The sequence below is a fragment of the Brugia malayi genome, assembly GCF_000002995.4.
Source record: "Brugia malayi strain FR3 genome assembly, contig: Bm_v4_Chr1_scaffold_001, whole genome shotgun sequence".
NCBI lineage: Eukaryota > Metazoa > Nematoda > Chromadorea > Rhabditida > Onchocercidae > Brugia > Brugia malayi.
Window position 1 is genome coordinate 7143782 of NW_025062475.1, and position 17595 is coordinate 7161376.

General features: G+C 33.9%; 5 protein-coding genes across 10 annotated transcripts; 4 read left to right on the forward strand and 1 right to left on the reverse strand.

Moving 5' to 3' along the window:
* Positions 1-1543: 1543 nt before the first annotated feature.
* On the forward strand, positions 1544-2365 carry Bma-rpl-23 (Uncharacterized protein; the record flags this gene model as incomplete). Of its 2 annotated transcripts, none has more annotated exons than XM_001900743.2 (2): positions 1544-1769; positions 2169-2365. In XM_001900743.2, the coding sequence occupies 2 exons, from the start codon at positions 1544-1546 to the stop codon at positions 2363-2365; spliced, it is 423 nt and encodes a 140-aa protein (XP_001900778.1). The 2 variants fall into 2 exon arrangements, with proteins under 2 accessions (XP_001900778.1, XP_042932817.1); XM_043076883.1 differs by having other exon boundaries at positions 1721-1769.
* Positions 2366-2986: 621 nt separating this feature from the next.
* Bma-csn-5 (Uncharacterized protein) lies at positions 2987-5235 on the reverse strand (the record flags this gene model as incomplete). 3 transcript variants are annotated; one of them, XM_001900744.2, is made up of 8 exons in its annotated part: positions 2987-3018; positions 3191-3290; positions 3485-3574; positions 3689-3853; positions 4062-4214; positions 4344-4454; positions 4647-4883; positions 5050-5235. In XM_001900744.2, 8 exons carry the CDS (start codon positions 5233-5235, stop codon positions 2987-2989), a joined length of 1074 nt encoding a protein of 357 aa, XP_001900779.2. The 3 variants fall into 3 exon arrangements, with proteins under 3 accessions (XP_001900779.2, XP_042932818.1, XP_042932819.1); XM_043076884.1 differs by having other exon boundaries at positions 5050-5208; XM_043076885.1 differs by lacking the exon at positions 5050-5235 and having other exon boundaries at positions 4647-4850.
* Positions 5236-6176: 941 nt separating this feature from the next.
* Bm10690 (Uncharacterized protein) lies at positions 6177-8191 on the forward strand (the record flags this gene model as incomplete). 2 transcript variants are annotated; one of them, XM_043076886.1, is made up of 5 exons in its annotated part: positions 6177-6435; positions 6753-6817; positions 7035-7210; positions 7443-7593; positions 8114-8191. In XM_043076886.1, the coding sequence occupies 5 exons, from the start codon at positions 6177-6179 to the stop codon at positions 8189-8191; spliced, it is 729 nt and encodes a 242-aa protein (XP_042932820.1). The 2 variants fall into 2 exon arrangements, with proteins under 2 accessions (XP_042932820.1, XP_042932821.1); XM_043076887.1 differs by having other exon boundaries at positions 6234-6435.
* A 1321-nt stretch (positions 8192-9512) lies between these two features.
* Bm5142 (Uncharacterized protein) lies at positions 9513-10781 on the forward strand (the record flags this gene model as incomplete). Its single annotated transcript, XM_001900746.1, has 4 exons — positions 9513-9650; positions 9863-9994; positions 10057-10323; positions 10674-10781. The coding sequence occupies 4 exons, from the start codon at positions 9513-9515 to the stop codon at positions 10779-10781; spliced, it is 645 nt and encodes a 214-aa protein (XP_001900781.1).
* Positions 10782-12041: 1260 nt separating this feature from the next.
* Positions 12042-17406, forward strand: Bma-rle-1 (Uncharacterized protein; the record flags this gene model as incomplete). Of its 2 annotated transcripts, none has more annotated exons than XM_043076889.1 (12): positions 12042-12104; positions 12629-12730; positions 13054-13231; positions 13396-13626; positions 13975-14153; positions 14398-14598; positions 14850-14982; positions 15402-15486; positions 15632-15669; positions 16337-16552; positions 17028-17106; positions 17382-17406. In XM_043076889.1, the coding sequence occupies 12 exons, from the start codon at positions 12042-12044 to the stop codon at positions 17404-17406; spliced, it is 1530 nt and encodes a 509-aa protein (XP_042932823.1). The 2 variants fall into 2 exon arrangements, with proteins under 2 accessions (XP_042932823.1, XP_042932822.1); XM_043076888.1 differs by having other exon boundaries at positions 13978-14153.
* Positions 17407-17595: the final 189 nt, after the last annotated feature.

The following is a 17595-nucleotide window of genomic DNA, read 5'->3' on the forward strand; positions in this document are numbered from 1 at the left end:
CCGATCTAATTCTCCAGCGCTCACACAACTGCCTGCAAGAACTCACCCGCCCAGACCATCTGAACAAAACTCAACAAATGACGTTAAACAAACAAATCACCTCGCTGCATCACAAAGAAATAACGCAGCAACGATATGACTCGCTCATCCCAATTCTTAATTTTAATTCCTAATTAAATTTTTGGATGACATAGGCATAACAATTTACAGTTTAAATTATCAACGAATTTAAAATATGGAAAAGGAATGCATTACATAATAAACCGATAGTTTTATTTCTTTAAAAAATTAAGCCATAGAATGTGGCTTATTCTTTTGACAAAAATTGGCTTATTTCTTCCCCTGCAATATCCTGTTCTTTCAACAAGCGGAAATCCCAAGAGATTTAAAACAAATTTAAACCAATGCTTTTAGCACAATTAAATCATTACATCTGATTGTTTGCTAATCTCAATGTATCTCAAACGCATTTTTTTCTGTCAATAGGAAAACCGATAAAGCTGTTGTTGTTAAATCGAAGTCAAAGTTCAAAAAAATGAATGGTGATTACAGTACTAATAAACAAGAGTAATCTTTGAAACCCTTATTTTCTCAGCTTGAGTCACGGACTCATCTCAGAGCATTTTTGAAAATGTAATTTACTGTACCCTAAACTCACTACTGGACTAGTCAACTAAACTTGCTGACCTCTTGTCTTTTTCATTTCCATTTCTTAACTTTTCCAAACTTTCGACTTTTTTCTAACCTTCTAACTTTTTTCTAACTCTAAACTTTCATTTCGAATTTCTGTTTTTATCATAAGTAAGTCATCACTAATGATAAAACTTATGATTATTACTTATGACGGGCGATTACCGAAACTTCATTAACCACAACTGTCAAACAAAAAAGTCAACGGAAAGCTTCAACACAGTGAAAACCACAGCTTTGGGATGCTATTTGCACTTCGACTTTCGAATAGTAACTATGGGCCGTACTTTTATTTGGGAAACAAATTGGTTTGTTGATGTCATATAATAGGTTTAGAGGCGTCGGATTTGTGTTTTGAGGTTCTACTTGCTTCTTAAAAGTGTGTTTGTTGAGTAGTGTATTTCTTTACTTATAGAAAATAAGTGAGTGTTGGATAAATAAATTTCTGCTTGTCGTTAAGTTCAGAAGAACTGCATGATAAATGTGCTTATGTGTCTGAACACTTCTTAAATGCTTGATGGTTCACTTGGCTTTATGTAAGCACTGAACAGTTGATTTTTTTTATCCCTGGTTTGAATGAGTTGAATTTCCCATGATGAACTGCAATACTCTACCTGAAGATACACTATTACCACATTATTTGCTTGTGCGGATTCTTCAAGGATCAATCCATGACAGCATGAATAAGCATATATATATTGTTTGATGATGACATCACGCCAGTGACAAGGATTCGATCGTAGGATAGTATGATAATGTTTGGACCATGAGGATTTTTTTCAAGTTCTTGCATTATCATCTATTTGCTAAATGTTGCGTTTAGTAAATAGATGATACTCTTCAGGTTTAAAATATGTCGAAGAGAGGACGTGGTGGAGCGTCGGGAGCCAAATTTCGTATTTCTTTGGGTCTCCCAGTTGGTGCTGTTATGAATTGTGCCGACAACACTGGCGCTAAAAATCTGTTCGTAATTGCGGTATATGGAATTAAGGGACGCTTGAATCGATTGCCGAGCGCTGGTGTTGGTGATATGTTTGTTGCTTCCGTCAAGAAGGGCAAACCTGAACTACGGAAAAAAGGTCTCTTTCTGTTTGTATGATGTGCCAAGATCCGTAGAATAGTGGTCAATTTCGCGCTGTTAACGCGCCGATTCGACTAACATTTAAATGAAGTATATTTGCAATAGTATAATTGAATAAAGCGCCGATGAGGATGCTCGAAGGATGGTTTCGCAACTATAACTGATTATTCTATGCAGAAATCCTTGGCTGTCTGAGGCTTGTAAAATAGAGTAATACCCAAATATATGACGGTCATTTCCAAATCATTTGTTTTTGATTCTGTAATTTTCAATGCAATTTTACTGATTAAACTGTCCTGCGTTCCGGAGGTTCCTGAGTTCAGTTGTGCCGTCCAAATGCAGATGTGCTACCAGGAGTCATTCCCTACCTTGATCAATAATAAATTGAAATTTTCAGTCCTGCAAGCAGTAGTCGTGCGACAGCGAAAGCAGTACCGTCGGAAAGATGGTTCATTCATATATTTCGAAGATAATGCTGGCGTCATTGTAAACAACAAAGGTGAAATGAAGGGCTCGGCCATTACTGGGCCAGTAGCCAAGGAGTGTGCGGATCTGTGGCCCAGGATTGCTTCAAACGCTGGGTCGATCGCATGAACACTGTTGTTTTTTGTTAATCAAGCGACTTGAATAAAACATTCTTCTTTAAACTAATACTCTTCTTTCGTAAATAGCATAGCAAGTAACATGCAACATATTTAGAGGTAACAGAGTTATCCAGAAACACCAGCATAATCATCAACGAGGTCATTGTATTTCGTTCCCCCCTTTAAGCCACACGTATTCCACCAACTAATTGAAGCTCTCTTCTGCGGCATTAGAATAATGGAACCCGATATTTGTGCAAACCTGGATTCAGTTGTATACATATACTTAAAAAGTTAAATTCCAATTACATCGAATATTAAACTCCGCTTTGAAATAAAAAATATTTTTTTAAAGGAAAGGAGAAGTGATAGGTTAGTTCGGGATTCTAAATGACATTTAATTTGTCGGAGGATTTTTGTCTTTGTTCGATACATGAGCGAAAGTGCTTTGTTGCTACAATGTACAAATAATCCGTATCATTAAAATAGAATTTATTTCTTACAATATACATACCTTCAAGACTCGACGATCATAGTATAATATAATTTCCGGAATTGGGGAATCATACTCGACGATCATAGTATAATACAATTTCCGGAATTGGGGAATCATTGTGCTTACATTTGAGTTTTATGAATTTTTATTTGTTTCACCAGGACCACCTGCAGTATATGATCATTCACTCCTTAGTAATGAGTAAGTAGTCGTATGAGTGACCGTCATCACAGGGTCATATTTTTCGTTGCGGAAGCCCAAAATTGCTAATTGCCTCGTATGAATGATAAGAATCATGTCTAAAGATGCAACGTCATGCTTGTAAGTATAAAATCTTACTTAAAATTTTTTCTATTTCCGAAAAAGAAAAGAAAGCGTGGTTGAATAATGCATTCTTGACCATCTGAACCATCATTCCATGCGTGACTTCACAGCTTATCTAGATAAGGGGAAAGATTTTCAAGTGGCTTAAATTTGTCACTGAAATCAAAAAATGTATATGATAATGTGCATTTCGGAAACACCCGAATTCCATTCTCTACAAAAAGTCACAGAATACTGGCGAAAATTGAAGACAAACTACTTCTTCCCAATCAATTTTTGATGAGCACCAATAAAACTAAACGAAAAAACCTTTCTTGTATCTTTAATTATCTTCGACAATTTATCTGCTATTGTTGAATCTAGTGAACGCGGTCCCTGAATACTTTTGCACTTGCTTACCTAAAACTTCAGTTTCTTATATCAAGATAATATTAAAGTTTTCGCAGTTGAACCATCCCTTCCAGTAAAATAGAAAACTCCAGAAATCTGAAAAATCTTTCGAGTTTAACTGACATTTTTTAATTTTTGAGCGAGATCACTGATTTGCGAAGTAATGTACGAAGAATTGGTGACCAATGAGTTGCTAGACAAAGTGCTGACCCAATAAGTGTTCCACAAAGAATCCAGGAGACGTGCATCCAAAGCTGATTTGAAATAGGATATTTCCAAAGAATAATACTGAAAATATTAACACCTACCTGGAACCACATAGGGATTATAGAAAGGTAGAATCAGTACATTATAATTGTTTGCAGTTTGAAGCGTGCTTCCCGTATACTATGCCTTCATCAGATAAGGACAGTGTTCAAAATTTTCTATAAGACTTGGACAGCAATTTTATAAGCACCAGAAATAATGGAGAAATTAAATACGATAAATGTAATACTTGTTTGCAATGAACACCAAAATCTTCAATTTTGTTTAATGGGATCGACTGATATTCTGAAGGAACCTCATCGGGAGGCTTATAACCCTTCGGATAAGTTCGGAAGGCACCAAGTTCTACTTTCCCAGCCGACATTGTCCGGATAGGATCAACCTGCAATAAAGATAAAATAACAGTCGATGCTTTAAAGAAAACGAAAATTTATTACGTGAGCATAAAAATAATTTCGTAATAAAATTAAATCTGATAAAACAAAAAAGTTGAGGGACTATCAAAACGCACAACAATAGCCACAAATGGCTCCTGGAACTGTTGATTGAGGGCCTGAGTAGATACATCAATTCCACTTAACCAACATCCATACCCTGGATGACTGTGGTACCATCCTACGACCTTAATCAGGAAAATAATAGATTCTAAAAATGTATTAAATCATAAAATCACATTTATACGATCAAAGTGCATAAATCCAACCAAAGCGAAAATTTCTGAAGGAATTTAATAAACACTGGGATCCAGTTGAATGTCCTATTGTCAAAAATGAAAAATAACTTCTGCTCTTGGTAGTTTTCTAGTATAATTAACCTTGTGAAGCCTTCCTACTGCTTCTGAACTGTCTGTATATGTCGTCATGTATTCGTATGCTTGAGCCTGGGCGTTTACTCGTGTTTCAGTACCTTCTACAGGTAAAGCAAAACTGTCTACCACGACCAATGTATTGGCATCCACTTTACCTTGTACTAATCCCATTACTTCTAAATTACCACCACTCCTTGCGTGCATTACCATTTTCAGCAAAGCCAATGCAGCAATTTTGATTTCCTGGAATCATAATGTCATGAATTTTATTGTTAAAAAAGAATATAAATAATGTTTGACTTAATCCAAACACCTCAGACACTAGATGCTGCTTGAATCATACTGATAGATTTTTCAGAACCAATACAGGACATAATTAATAACTGAAAAGGTATTGAAGGACTCGTACTCTGAAATAATGCGGATCTTTTTCCCACGGCTTCACAGCTCGTATAGCTTGTTGTTCAGCTGAATCATACCGATAGATCGTTTCTAATGACTCGATATTATTTGACATTTGCCAGTTTCGAAATGCTATTGATGTAGCAGTACTCATCGACGATTCCATTGGTTGGTCACTGCTCACTCGGTTCATAAAAACAATAAGATAAGGTAAAATTGATGTCTTTTCTCATCTGAAGTTTGAATACAATATCCGGATATTACTGAAGTTGAGCTTATTGTAAGTTTAGCACAGAAGTCCCGGAAAAGGAAATATTTTAGTAAGTTAATTTAGCAATTACATATTTTATAGAGATAAGAAAGACGAATCGCTATATTTGCTATATTTCTACATCAAATCTTCAAGAACAATCTTGTCCCCGACAATGATGCGGAATATCAGACTAAATAACAACCTTAATAAGCCGTTATATGATATCCTATGCTTCCCATCGACAACTGACTAAAATCGGTAGTTATGACTATCACTAAATATAAAAATAACCCAATATCTTTTGTCTTACTGAAATCTTCACCTCTGTACAACAAGCTCAGGTCTAAACCATTAGCAATGAAGTGGACATTACAACAACAGAAATGTTCATTACGAGTAACATCCTTCCATCAGTTAGGAAGATATAAAGGAAATTACTAAAAACAATGAGTGAAGGATATCTGGCCTCCTCCTAGATCAACAGTCTAGACACTACTCTTCTCTCCTCATCTACCTCACTATAATTTCGCGGTCGGCCGGTGTTTCAACGATTCAGTATCGATCTGGGAGATGACGGTGCAGGGTGAGGTGCTGGAGATGGTTTTGGATTTTAGGATGGAGGTCTGTGATTGGCTCATCCTTCACTTCACTTCTCTTCTAGCATGCGCTGACTTTGTCTCCCACTGCTTGTCTGTTTGTTGTTCACCAGTGTGACACTTGACTTCATTTAATGTACATTTGACGATGACCGCAAATTAGGAATTGCTGTTGTAAGCGGTTCTTTATTCTTTCATATTTCAGTTTGTTTGTCCTCTGTTTTCGACGAATTTAGAGTAGTGTGATTCTGTTTGACAGTGAGACGTGAAAAGTGTTAGGAATCGATGACAATATTTAACACTCGATCAGCGATATCAACTACAATAACAACTCCTGAATCTATGAGCGAGGAAAGCAGTAGCAGTTTGGCACGTCAACTGTCCAGCGCACATGCAGCTGTAGGAGAGGCAGCCTCGAACAATGTCTTGGACAGCAATGTCGTATTTCCTGTAGGCAGTGTGTTGGAATGTCGAAATGTGTTGAACTCCACGACGGTTGGTCAGGTGATCTGCTCAGATCAACCGACCCGACTTCTTGTTCTAAGTTTATATTTTTGTCAAGTTTGCTCTTAGCAACGTATAGAAGTGGCCAGTTCAACTATCTGTTTATTACTACTGTAGCATTCGGTGGGATTTACAAGTCTCATATATAGATGTGATCAGCAGAGAACTTTAAACCAGAATTGCCGGAAAATCTCTTTATTTAGACAGAAATGAGAATGTCTCTATCTAGACAGCAATAGCTATTAGATAAAATGAAGCACGCAATTTGAAGAATGTGCGGTCGCTTGTTCTACAAATTTTTCGGCAGAATGAGATTTGAAATGCAGGACTTACCATGTACTCTGCCTACTTTTTCAGGAGATACTTCAGGACCAGGTAAAGTACCGTTGGTACGTATCGTCAATCTGGCGCTTGTTGCACAGGTATATATTATTTTGATTTTCGGATAATACTGTTTGAGAAGTCATTCGATACCAAAAAGTTTTCGAAAAAAGGAAGATATTTCTGTATGCAGACTGAGTGAAATCACTTAGAAAAGATATTTCTGTATGCATATTGAGTGACATCAGTTGAAGACAGGTTGTGTGTACAAATTTGTTAAAAATAAGTAAAACTTCAAAGAGAAGTTTCTCATTTCAGGTAACATGCTTGAAAGATAAAGGAGTTGACCAATCTTTGCCTTGGCCAAATTTGCAGATATCCACAAAGCAAGTGCAAGAACGAATGAACCGTGCAATAGCACGAAAGAAAGCATCCATAATGCAAACTAATGTATCGCTTGAGGGACAACGAGCTTTCATTCATCTCAGGAAAACGTAAGTTCCAAGCATCGGTTGAATTGATGGTAAATTTATGATTCTTTCAACTTACTAGGAGTTTTCGGTTGCTTCATTTGATCCTTCCTTTCTGTTCCCTTTCAGCAAACTGTTGGTGGCATTCTTTTCCCTTTATTCAGAGAAACATAGAATATCTTAAACAAAAGTAAATTTACGTTATCACTGTGCAAGGTTAATCATATCTGTTTAATTTAATTATATATAATTGCAGACTGGAACATAGGGTGGAATGGTCAGGTAATAATATCAAAGTACTTAATCGTGTATTAATCCATCCACCATATACAGCTGATTCCATTGAACCTATTGGTGATGTCAGCGATACAGCAGTCGCTTTAGCAAGAGAACATGTTCGCAAAATCGTAAGCGGTTCTCTGGATTATATGTTTGCAGGCTCATAAAAAATTTAAACATTGCATCTGCAATTTGTACTATAATTTTGATTTAACTCATTGTGGTAACTCTTAACATGTTTCAATCGTTAGTCTTCTTCGAGCCAGGAAACCACTTGTCTTAAGCTGTAGTAATGGTATATTAAGATATGAAATAACATTATTGACATTATTGGAACCATAAGTAAAACTGCTTTTCTCAAGTTTTTAAACATAAAGCAAAAATAATTGTTAATCGAAACAAAGATTATAATCGAATGAGTTAATAGAGTATTGTATAACTAGGGTTTTATGCACTTCATATAATATGGGATTATAACTGATTATAGTGTTTAAGTTTCCTTAATATTTTTGGTAGGATGTACTAAGTAGACATCCATGATGATTCATGCACATTATAAGTGAAAGAAATCTTTTCTGTTCCTTTGTTCCAACTTGTAATTTATCTTTATTTCGTAAACACTTCTAACGTTAGATTTAAATTCTGCAGTTAACGAAATATCGCAGTACTCAACAGACAACTACTCCTAGCGACGATGCACCTGCAGATCCTACACCGTCACATTAAAGGCAACTAGAACAATCAAAAAAACCCATGCGACGATTATTAAGTTTATTTATTTTCTGAACAGTTTCCAACTGTTAAAACTTTTAGAAACTGCTTAGGATCGTTTTCAAATAACACGCATGTTTATGCTACGAAATAATTTCACTTGTGCAATTTTTTCTTTATTACAAAGTCTATTTTTACTCCAGCACTTTGTCAAAGCTTTTGAGATAGGATGGAATTCCTTTTCTTCAATTTCTGGCATAAACATTGTAAAATGTAAAAAATAAAGTTTTGTGCAGTGCATTTTATTTTTTCGAGAAATAATATATGGATCATATCCTTTATTGCTTTTTCGTGCTTCAGAAGAGTTTCTTTTGAATTTATTTTTTGAAGGTCTGGATATTTAGGACTTGTAGTTTCTGGAGGTGTCTGTTTAGGTGATGCATTGTTTTCGAAACACACAGGCAGATGAATTGAGATTGCATTAAAATAAATTCCTTAAAACCAAACTTCAGTACTAATTTTAGGAATCTAGAAATTTAAACTGAAATAATTTGTATTGTGTACATCCTCTGCCATGTTCAGCGCTGAAACTGCCTGGAGCATTTCAGAAAATCCTGAGCTTGTTAATGGGGTTTACTTTTTCAATATAGTGCAGTTCAGAATCTGAAATTTATTAAGAGTGGATCAGAGTTTTTATCAAAAGGGGTATTCATTGATGGGAAATGATTGTTTCTTTAAATTGAATATTATGAGTGGTGTTACTTCTTGTGCTATAACTAGTTTTGTGCTTTGAATTCCAGTCCTTTCTAGAATTCTATAAGAGATGCATGAGTTTTCCTATTCAATATCTTTTCATTTTTGCTGTGTCAGTTTTCTCTAATTTTCGCAGCGATTTTTTTTGCATTTATTAAATTTGGCTATTTTGACTCAAAGTTTTGCCATTAAAAAAATTGTAAGCTACCCCACAATCTTCCTTTGCAGGCTACCAAAACCACAGTCCAAGGTAAGGTTGATCATGTTATGTTTGTTACCAAACTAATAATGAGGCAACTGAATGTTTAACGAGGGATTTCCGAAGTGAGGTGAAATAATTATGTCGAATGTTCCTAAATTTGTATCATTTATTGATTGTTTCATTACTATTTTAAAAACATCTGAATTGCTTTTTGTCCTTTAATTAAAGATTTGCATGTAAATATTGAGATCTCTCTACTACCTCGTATGCCCAGTTTTTGTTAATGAAAAAGTACGGTCGTTGCATCATTCTGGAAATAGTGGTGTAAATAAAAGTGATTTTTGGTGCGACACAAATGATGAACTACTTAAGAGTACAGCAATGTCAGCTGGACGTAATTCTGATGATGGTGATAGGGATGACACTCCACAATTATCTGCTGAGGCGTTGAATGCACTGACAGAATTTTATGCTGGAATGAATGCCTCTGATAAGGTCACTATTAAAGAAGATTGGCAGGTTCGTCATTCATAAAGTGGTTCACATGACGATACAAGTTTTGTGAATCAGTTGCTACTTAACTTCTTCACTCTATCTTTTTGCAGTTTTTAAATTTCTCACAAAAACCTCACTATTCCGAATACCTTTAATATGTCTTAATATAGCATTGGGCAGAATATATTTTCAACGAAGGAACCTTATTATACTTCAGTTATGACTTTCTAATTTAGCTGAGCCAGTTCTGGTATTCAGAAGAGACTGCTTTAAAACTTGCTGAAGAATGTGTAAGAAATACTGGAGATGGTGGAAGAATTGCATGCATTTCATGTCCAACACTTCTTGATTATCTCCTAAATCATGATGTAAGTTATCTAAAAAATCATTTATGCTCTCTGAACAATACAAAAATTATCATACATTTCAGTGCGTAATCTGTGAACGTGTCACAGTAACACTATTTGAATATGACCGTCGATTTGAGACGAAATTTGCTAAAGAATTTGTCCGGTATGATTATCGCAAACCTTTGACAATACCCCAGTTGTACCACAATACATTTGATTTAATTGTTATTGATCCACCATTTCTGTCTGATGAATGCTTAATCAAAGTAGCACAAACAGTACGACTGCTTTCTCGCGATTCCACAACGAAATTATTAATTTGTACAGGATTAGTTATGGCGAAACTTGTAAGTTTATATTAGTTTTTCTTGGGTTTTGAAAACTATGTAGATGTCATTTTAGGATTAAGTAACATTTTGAGTTCAAAAGCTTTTATAGATCAAACCGTCTTTGCATAGCTATGTAGACGGCTTGTATGTAATGACAGAGATCATGTATTTTGCTTAGCATTTCACCTCTTTGTGATTACCTTCCAAAACATTAGAACTTTTTTTCAGTAAGTGGTGTCTCTTCTTGAGGTGCTTCATTATGAAATTACTGCTTATAAAAGGATAACTTACATCACTACTTATTTTCCCACTGTTTAATTCGATTGAAGCACGTAAGTTTATTTTGAGGTTGATTCCTTGAGTTTCAGGTCGAAAGACTATTTCACGCACGCAAGTGTAAATTCCAACCTTCTCATAAACATAACCTTGCTAATGAATTCGCTTGTTACACAAATTACGAAGCTGTTGTTTTGTGATAATATTTTTTCATGTGTGAAAGTGAACGAATTGCGCAGAAGTAGGTATCTTAAAAATTAACGTGTATATTTTCGTTTTCATTGGTGGTATTGATTAAACAGAAGAACCGTAAGATGATTTGAATATTTTTATAGTAACAGTTGCATTCTTTTGCACTTTTGCACTGATAAGAAATATAACAATTTGGTAATTTTGTTTCTTCAGACAGTCCGCACTTTGTATGTGATACTCCGAAGTTTTCATTTATTAAACTATTCTAATGATTTTTTTTATTGTTATATGTTTGATGATTTAGTAGTGAAGTTTGAGTTACATTCTCATTAGTTTATTCGCCTAGTAATGGCAGCTTATTAAGATATTTCAAGACTTTTCCAAAATGTTCTCATTAATACAATAAAATTTTGGATGACATCTTTTTGGTCAAATTTACGGTTTGTCGCCCATATTGCTGAAAAATAGTCCAAATTTTCAGTCCTTTATAATTTCTTATAGCACATTTCGAAGAGTTCTTTAGACCTGTCGCAATTTATTAGACGATATTTGGTTCAACAAATGTTGCAGTATTGTAAGTTGCTGATGAATAATGCTGAATAATTATAGTAAAGGGGGTAGTAAAAGTAAAAGGGATTCATTCTTGGCTGACTGCCATACTTCCATTCTTGGAAGGGTGAGTGCAATCGAAGCTGGAATCTACGATTTTTTAAAAACAACGACTTCTGCTAAATGTCGAAAAAGGAAACTAACTGTCGTTTAGGGTTTATGATTGATAATGGAAAATAAGTTCAGATATCATAAATTTGAAATTTCGAAACTTTCGAAGAAATACATGAGAAATTGTCGGAATTAGAGAAACACTATTGAGTGCTCAATATTCGGCTGCTAACATTATCATTCATTACTTTGAAAATAATAAATTAGCTGAAGAATGATGATGAAGTAGTGAAGTAATGAGTCTAGTAGTCTCCACAGTTATCTAATTTTTTTAATTACGAATTTAAATGTGAGGACTTTGAACTAAAAAAGTTGCTGAAAGGATATAGTATTTGCATTTTTTTTTTTTTCAGGAATACTTCAATCCATGTAAGGCTGCGCAATTGACTATTACCGAGGTATCAATGGTACCATTATGTATAGTTGGGATTTTATAATATCTCTTGTTTTAAGATTTCCAGTTAAATCACCGTTAGCCGATTAAACAACAAAAGTCCACAATTTCATTGGGTGGGATTGGTGCATTGCTAATTTGCTGGCAGAATTAAATGGCCCCTACAGGTCAGAGCGCTTCATGGTCTGACGTGCTTTGTTGCCGTATCTGTTCAGAAGTAAGTTTCCTCATTTCTGTTTTCATATTTTTTATATGTAATATTTTACACCTAGCAGTCTCCACAGTTATCTAATTTTTTTAATTACGAATTTAAATGTGAGGACTTTGAACTAAAAAAATTGCTGAAAGGATATAGTATTTGCATTTTTTTTTTAGGAATACTTCAATCCATGTAACTTTCATCACTACATTGCCTTTCTCTTGGTAGATTTTGTTAGTTTAAAAAAACAAGTTTTGTCAGATTTCGATGCATTAAAATGTTTGAGTTTTTTCTTGAGAACTTTCTGGCAGAAGTCGGATAAATTTCTGATAATTTTGATGAATGTTGGTAAAATCAAATCTTTTGATAAATTTTGATTTTTTCCTTGAGAACTTTATTGTTTGCTGTGTCCGAGATAAATGTTAGGAAAGTTTTGTGTCTGTATATCTTGTAGTTTATTTACTGACACATAAGAAAAATTAGTTTACATAACGAATTTTATGACTTGATTAAACCAACTTTATTTCACGACCATATTTCAGCTTTTTAGCTCCAAAAAACTGCCAATAAATCTTGCTTGTGGTCATACAATATGTCATAATTGTCTTAATGAGCTTAACACAAGTACCTGTCCGTTGGATCAGGTATTTTGAGAAATTTTTCTTTATAAAGATTTAAAATCAACTATTTAATTACTAAGTAGAACTGCAGAAGGACATTTGAGGACGAAATTATTTTTGTTTCTAGTATTTTTGTCTCTTAAACATTTGATGCGAACTAAGAATAAACAATTTATATGAAGTCTTTTACTTATGACTAAGTAACAGTCATTAGTGATGTTCATAAACTAATTGGCACTAAAACTTGTTATGTACTCAACTTGTTTTATTCTTGAAGCTTACTCTTGAGATTTATTTTTATTTTGTTTTCGAGATTAGTATAGGGATGTTCCTTTTTATTTTTCCAGACAGCAATTTCCATTCCTTTCGAAAAATTACCTCCAAATCTTGCATTGCTCTCAATCCTCTCAGAATTTATCAATAGTAAACCGGAAATTAATCAAGAACTGTCCGATGAATATCGACATATTGAGTCGAATCTCGTCGAACTAGCCTCTTATTTACATCCTGTCGAGTGCTTATTTGGTAATGCTTTTGCAATTTAACATTTTAGTATTTGGAGCCTTGTGAAATAAAATGTTACGTCAAATTCAGAGTTAGATTTCTCTCTCCCTCCCTTCAGATTGAATTTCATGTCTATAGTTTTTTCTAAATAATGAAATGTTATGCCTAATTCTGTCCAATTTCAGGAGGAAGTGTTTGGAGTGATGAGTTAAGCAGGCCGATGCAGCGCAAATTAATATCACTGTTGTGTTATCAGTTGATGGAATATAAGGGTCTGCAGCGGGCACTTAAAACAGCACGTGCTTTGGCAGAACGTGCTCTTTCAGAATTGGTCATTTATCATCAAAATAATTCTAATATATCAACAATTTTGTGGTCTAGTATACGTTCTAGAGGATGCCAGTTCTTAGGTCCAGGTAAAAAGCTAAATGAACATGACTTTCAGTCATAATAGGCTATGGAGATTGGACTGAGGAGGTAAGAGGTATGTTAAGATATGTCTGTAGTCATTCTCTGCTTGCTTGATATTGTTCCAATGAAAGGGGCGCTTCAGAAAAGCTTTAGTTGATTGTCTGATGTTTAAAACATAAATTAGAGGAGGTTAACTTGAAACTTCAGATCGGAATTGATTGGTGATTTGAAAGATTTTTAAAACAATTTTTCTTTTTATCGTACTGTCTTTGTTCACAAGATTTTATTTTTAGCAATTTTATGAATAATTTTTCTTTTTATCATACTGTTTTTACCCACAAGACCATTTTGAGCAGCTATGCAAGAAGAAATTCTGAAGCTTATTTTATTGATACTTTCGGACGGTGCATTGATATCTCGTAAAACTTTGGTGTTATATATTGTGCAGACACTGCGGGTTGATTATCCGCAAGCTTCGAAAACGTGTGTTGGTCATGTTGTACAGTTGCTTTATCGAGCTGGTTGCTTTCATGTAGGTTACTTATAAACAATTCATGCATGTGTATGCTTAATTACTGATTTTTTTAAACTCATTAAAATTGGTTTTTTATTTGGCATTTAACATGTTGCAGTTTCTTGTGGCAAGGTCATTCAAAGCTTGAAGAAGCAGCTTATAGATGTTTATTCGGTGTACTCTTTCTATTTAACAGTTTATTTCTGTTTTTAAGAACATGTGTTGCAATAAGTTTTCTACAGTGAATTAACTACTTTTATAGGTATTAAAACGTGAAGGTGAATCGTCATTGATGCAATTGAAAACACAGTTTCGTGATTATGACGCACTGCGTCGTGAGCATGATGCACAAATCGTACAAGTAGCTTTTCAGCAAGGTTTGCGTATATCTCCAGATCATTGGTCGGCTTTACTGTATGGTGATCAGCATCATAGATCTCATATGCAAAGCATTATAGACAAAGCAAGTTATTTTAAGTTTCAAAAATATTTAGATTGCGATAGCTGTTCTTTTAATCAATACTAGTGAAATTTCTGGTTTCGTATTTAGGAATTTTTCCAATTATTTTATAAAGCATATTGACATTGATAGCTTTTTTATTTCAACAATGAATTGCGGTGCCAAGAGATTAACCAAATAACTCTCCATCCCTATCTGAAACTAAAGCTAAATTTATTTTTTTCTTAAGCTAGATTCATTTCGTTGTTTTCAAGCTCCACTCAACTCAAGATTTCGAACAACAAGTCAGAGACTTGAAAACAGCAATAGAACAGTGTTCTGGGCGAGATATGCTTATTCCAGCATTCGAGCATTTCGAACGCTTTGCTAATTTTGATTATTTAAATGGTAAATTTCAGAATAAGATAAAAAAGTAAGCATATCAAGTGTTGAAAATGTAACAGGCATAACTAAGTTTTGTTTTTCCTTCCCTTTTTTTTGTAGATAGGTTATGTAGAACAATCATTTTCATGCTAATCAAAATACTAATCAAAATGACATATTTAGAGCAGTTATTTTCATACTAATCAAAATGACAGCTTTGTAATGTACATTTTACTATATGTTATTGCGTTTCTATTTACAAAACACTTCATGTTAAGCAGTATTTTGTTCTAAAACTTGTATTAAGATTCTAGTTTTAGTGGTAAGAGACTTTTCCTTATGCTTGATCAAATATTTAAGAAATTTAATTGAATAAGGACATCGTACTACAAATTTTATCTTCAACATCATGCTTTTAAAGGCATTTTATGGTTTTGTTTCAGAATTACCAGATTGGACATTGGCAGTACATTTATTCGATTCGTTGTTATTTATAATAAAAACATATGTAAAATTCACACGGATGAGGTGGTGTTAAATTTTTTTCTGTTTAGTCAGATTATTTCGGATGTTGAAAAAGTATAAACAGCTCCTTGAAGCACAAAAACAATCTTTATCAATATTTCAATGTTTATTAGAATTTTTTGTTATATTAAATTTGCTACACTTTCAGAAGCATAGCTAGATTCATTCCTGCAACTAAATGTCCCAGTGTGTGTCATCAAGGAGACCACAGTTATAAAACATAGTTTTCACGGTAATTTAATTACTGTCTGAATCACTTTAATAATAAAAAAAAACATTTAGCCAAGTTCCTTGTTTTATAGGAACTTTCCAAATCCGATAGGCACGGCAACTGGTAGTATTTGTCTGCTGGTGTAAAATCTACATGTGTACTTGCGAAAAATAAATTTCGTACTTTCATACCGCAAATACTATCACATCCTCCACCTGTTTTTATTGAGCCATTGCCTGCTGTATCTCCCGCAACTGTCCACAATCTCATTTGACAGAATTCCCACTATTTTCAACGAATACTTCACTTAACCTACCATCAGTTGTTAGAAGCAACGGTTTTGTTGAAGTAGCGAAATCATCCGGTAATGTAAAATTATGGAATTCTGCTTGCAAGCTTATTTACTATTCTCAGTCTCGTGTTGTACCGTAAATGTGTGCTAACTAGGCAAACAAACGAATAAGCAAATATATATGTACAAATTGATGATTTCGTTTGTTGATTAAAAACTGAAATGAATAGAAGAAGTTTCTTTCTTCTTGGATGTTCTTGAAGCATGGGCATTCTTTTTCACCTTTCACTGTAAAGCTGCTATTCACTTTCTCTGAGTTTTTACGAGGTGTTTATTTTTTTATCTTCCAGTGAATCTAGTTCGAAATTTGGCACCAGTAGCACAGCCTCTTTCAACACCAACGACCCCCTTAGTACTGCTGATGATGCAAGCAGTTAATCATTTCCTTTCTCCACCTTTATTCCCAGTAGCCACACCGGTACAAGTTGGAGTCCCTGTTTCTATTGATATGACACCAGTTTTTTCAGTACCTTCATCATTCTCACAAATATCTCCGATTAGATCTGGTCAGATTTCAGGAAGATATTATTCTTTTTAATGTTTATGGCCTGTAATTTGGAACTTTTCAAAGATATTAAGGTTTTAAATGTTGACATTTTGTAAAGCAAAAAAAAAAAACTTTTTTTTTGAAACTAAGAAAGATGTATTTTCAATAATTGTTTGAATGATGAACTTTGCCCAATACATTGTAAAACACCGATGAAACTTACGAATTTACCTTAAAGTGTTCAGAGGAAGATTTTCACAGATAATTTTAGCTTGATGAAAAATGATGTAGTTTAAAGTCCTCTTATATTATATTTTATACGTTAGTGTGATATAGCTTGTGGGAATAAAATGTTTTTTTTTTTTCAGATGTTCGGGTCGGCTTATTGTTCGAATCGACTTATTATTATATGACACTTTTTAAATTCTTCTTCATTAAAAACACAATTTTAAAAAAAAAAATTGATTTCAAGACAAAGTAATTTTTTCTTTCAGGTGATATTGATTCTTGTGTTCAAGATATTTATGTATCAGAAGATAATGGAGTGAATGGAAAGCAGTTAGTTATTCCAAAGTAGGAAATATAGAAATAAATTTTTTTATAAAGACACTGTATCGTAGAAAAACTAGAGAGATCGGGATGAAGTTAAAACTTGAATAATTTAAATTAGGTTATATTTATGGTCCGTTTGTAAAGTCCTGATGATGATTTGCCAACATATATTCGCTTTTACTTTTTGTAATTCTAGGGGCCATTTTGTAGTGAAATATAATAGGCAAATAACATTTGAATTGCAGTTAAATGTTTTCAGAGTTGTTTGAAAACAAGTTTCATACTTTTTACTTCAGATATATGGGAATTGCATCACAGTGAGAGCATTGATGCCGATGGTAGTACTAACGATTATTTGCAAAGATTGTTTACTTTGTGAATGGAAAACTGTATGTTACATTTACCCAATGTTGATAAATGGAAATAGTCTGCTTGTCAGTTGGAGTAAAATACTTGCTGTTCCTCAGTAAATTTGGAGACATTTTCTAGTTACGTATCGTGCACTATAAT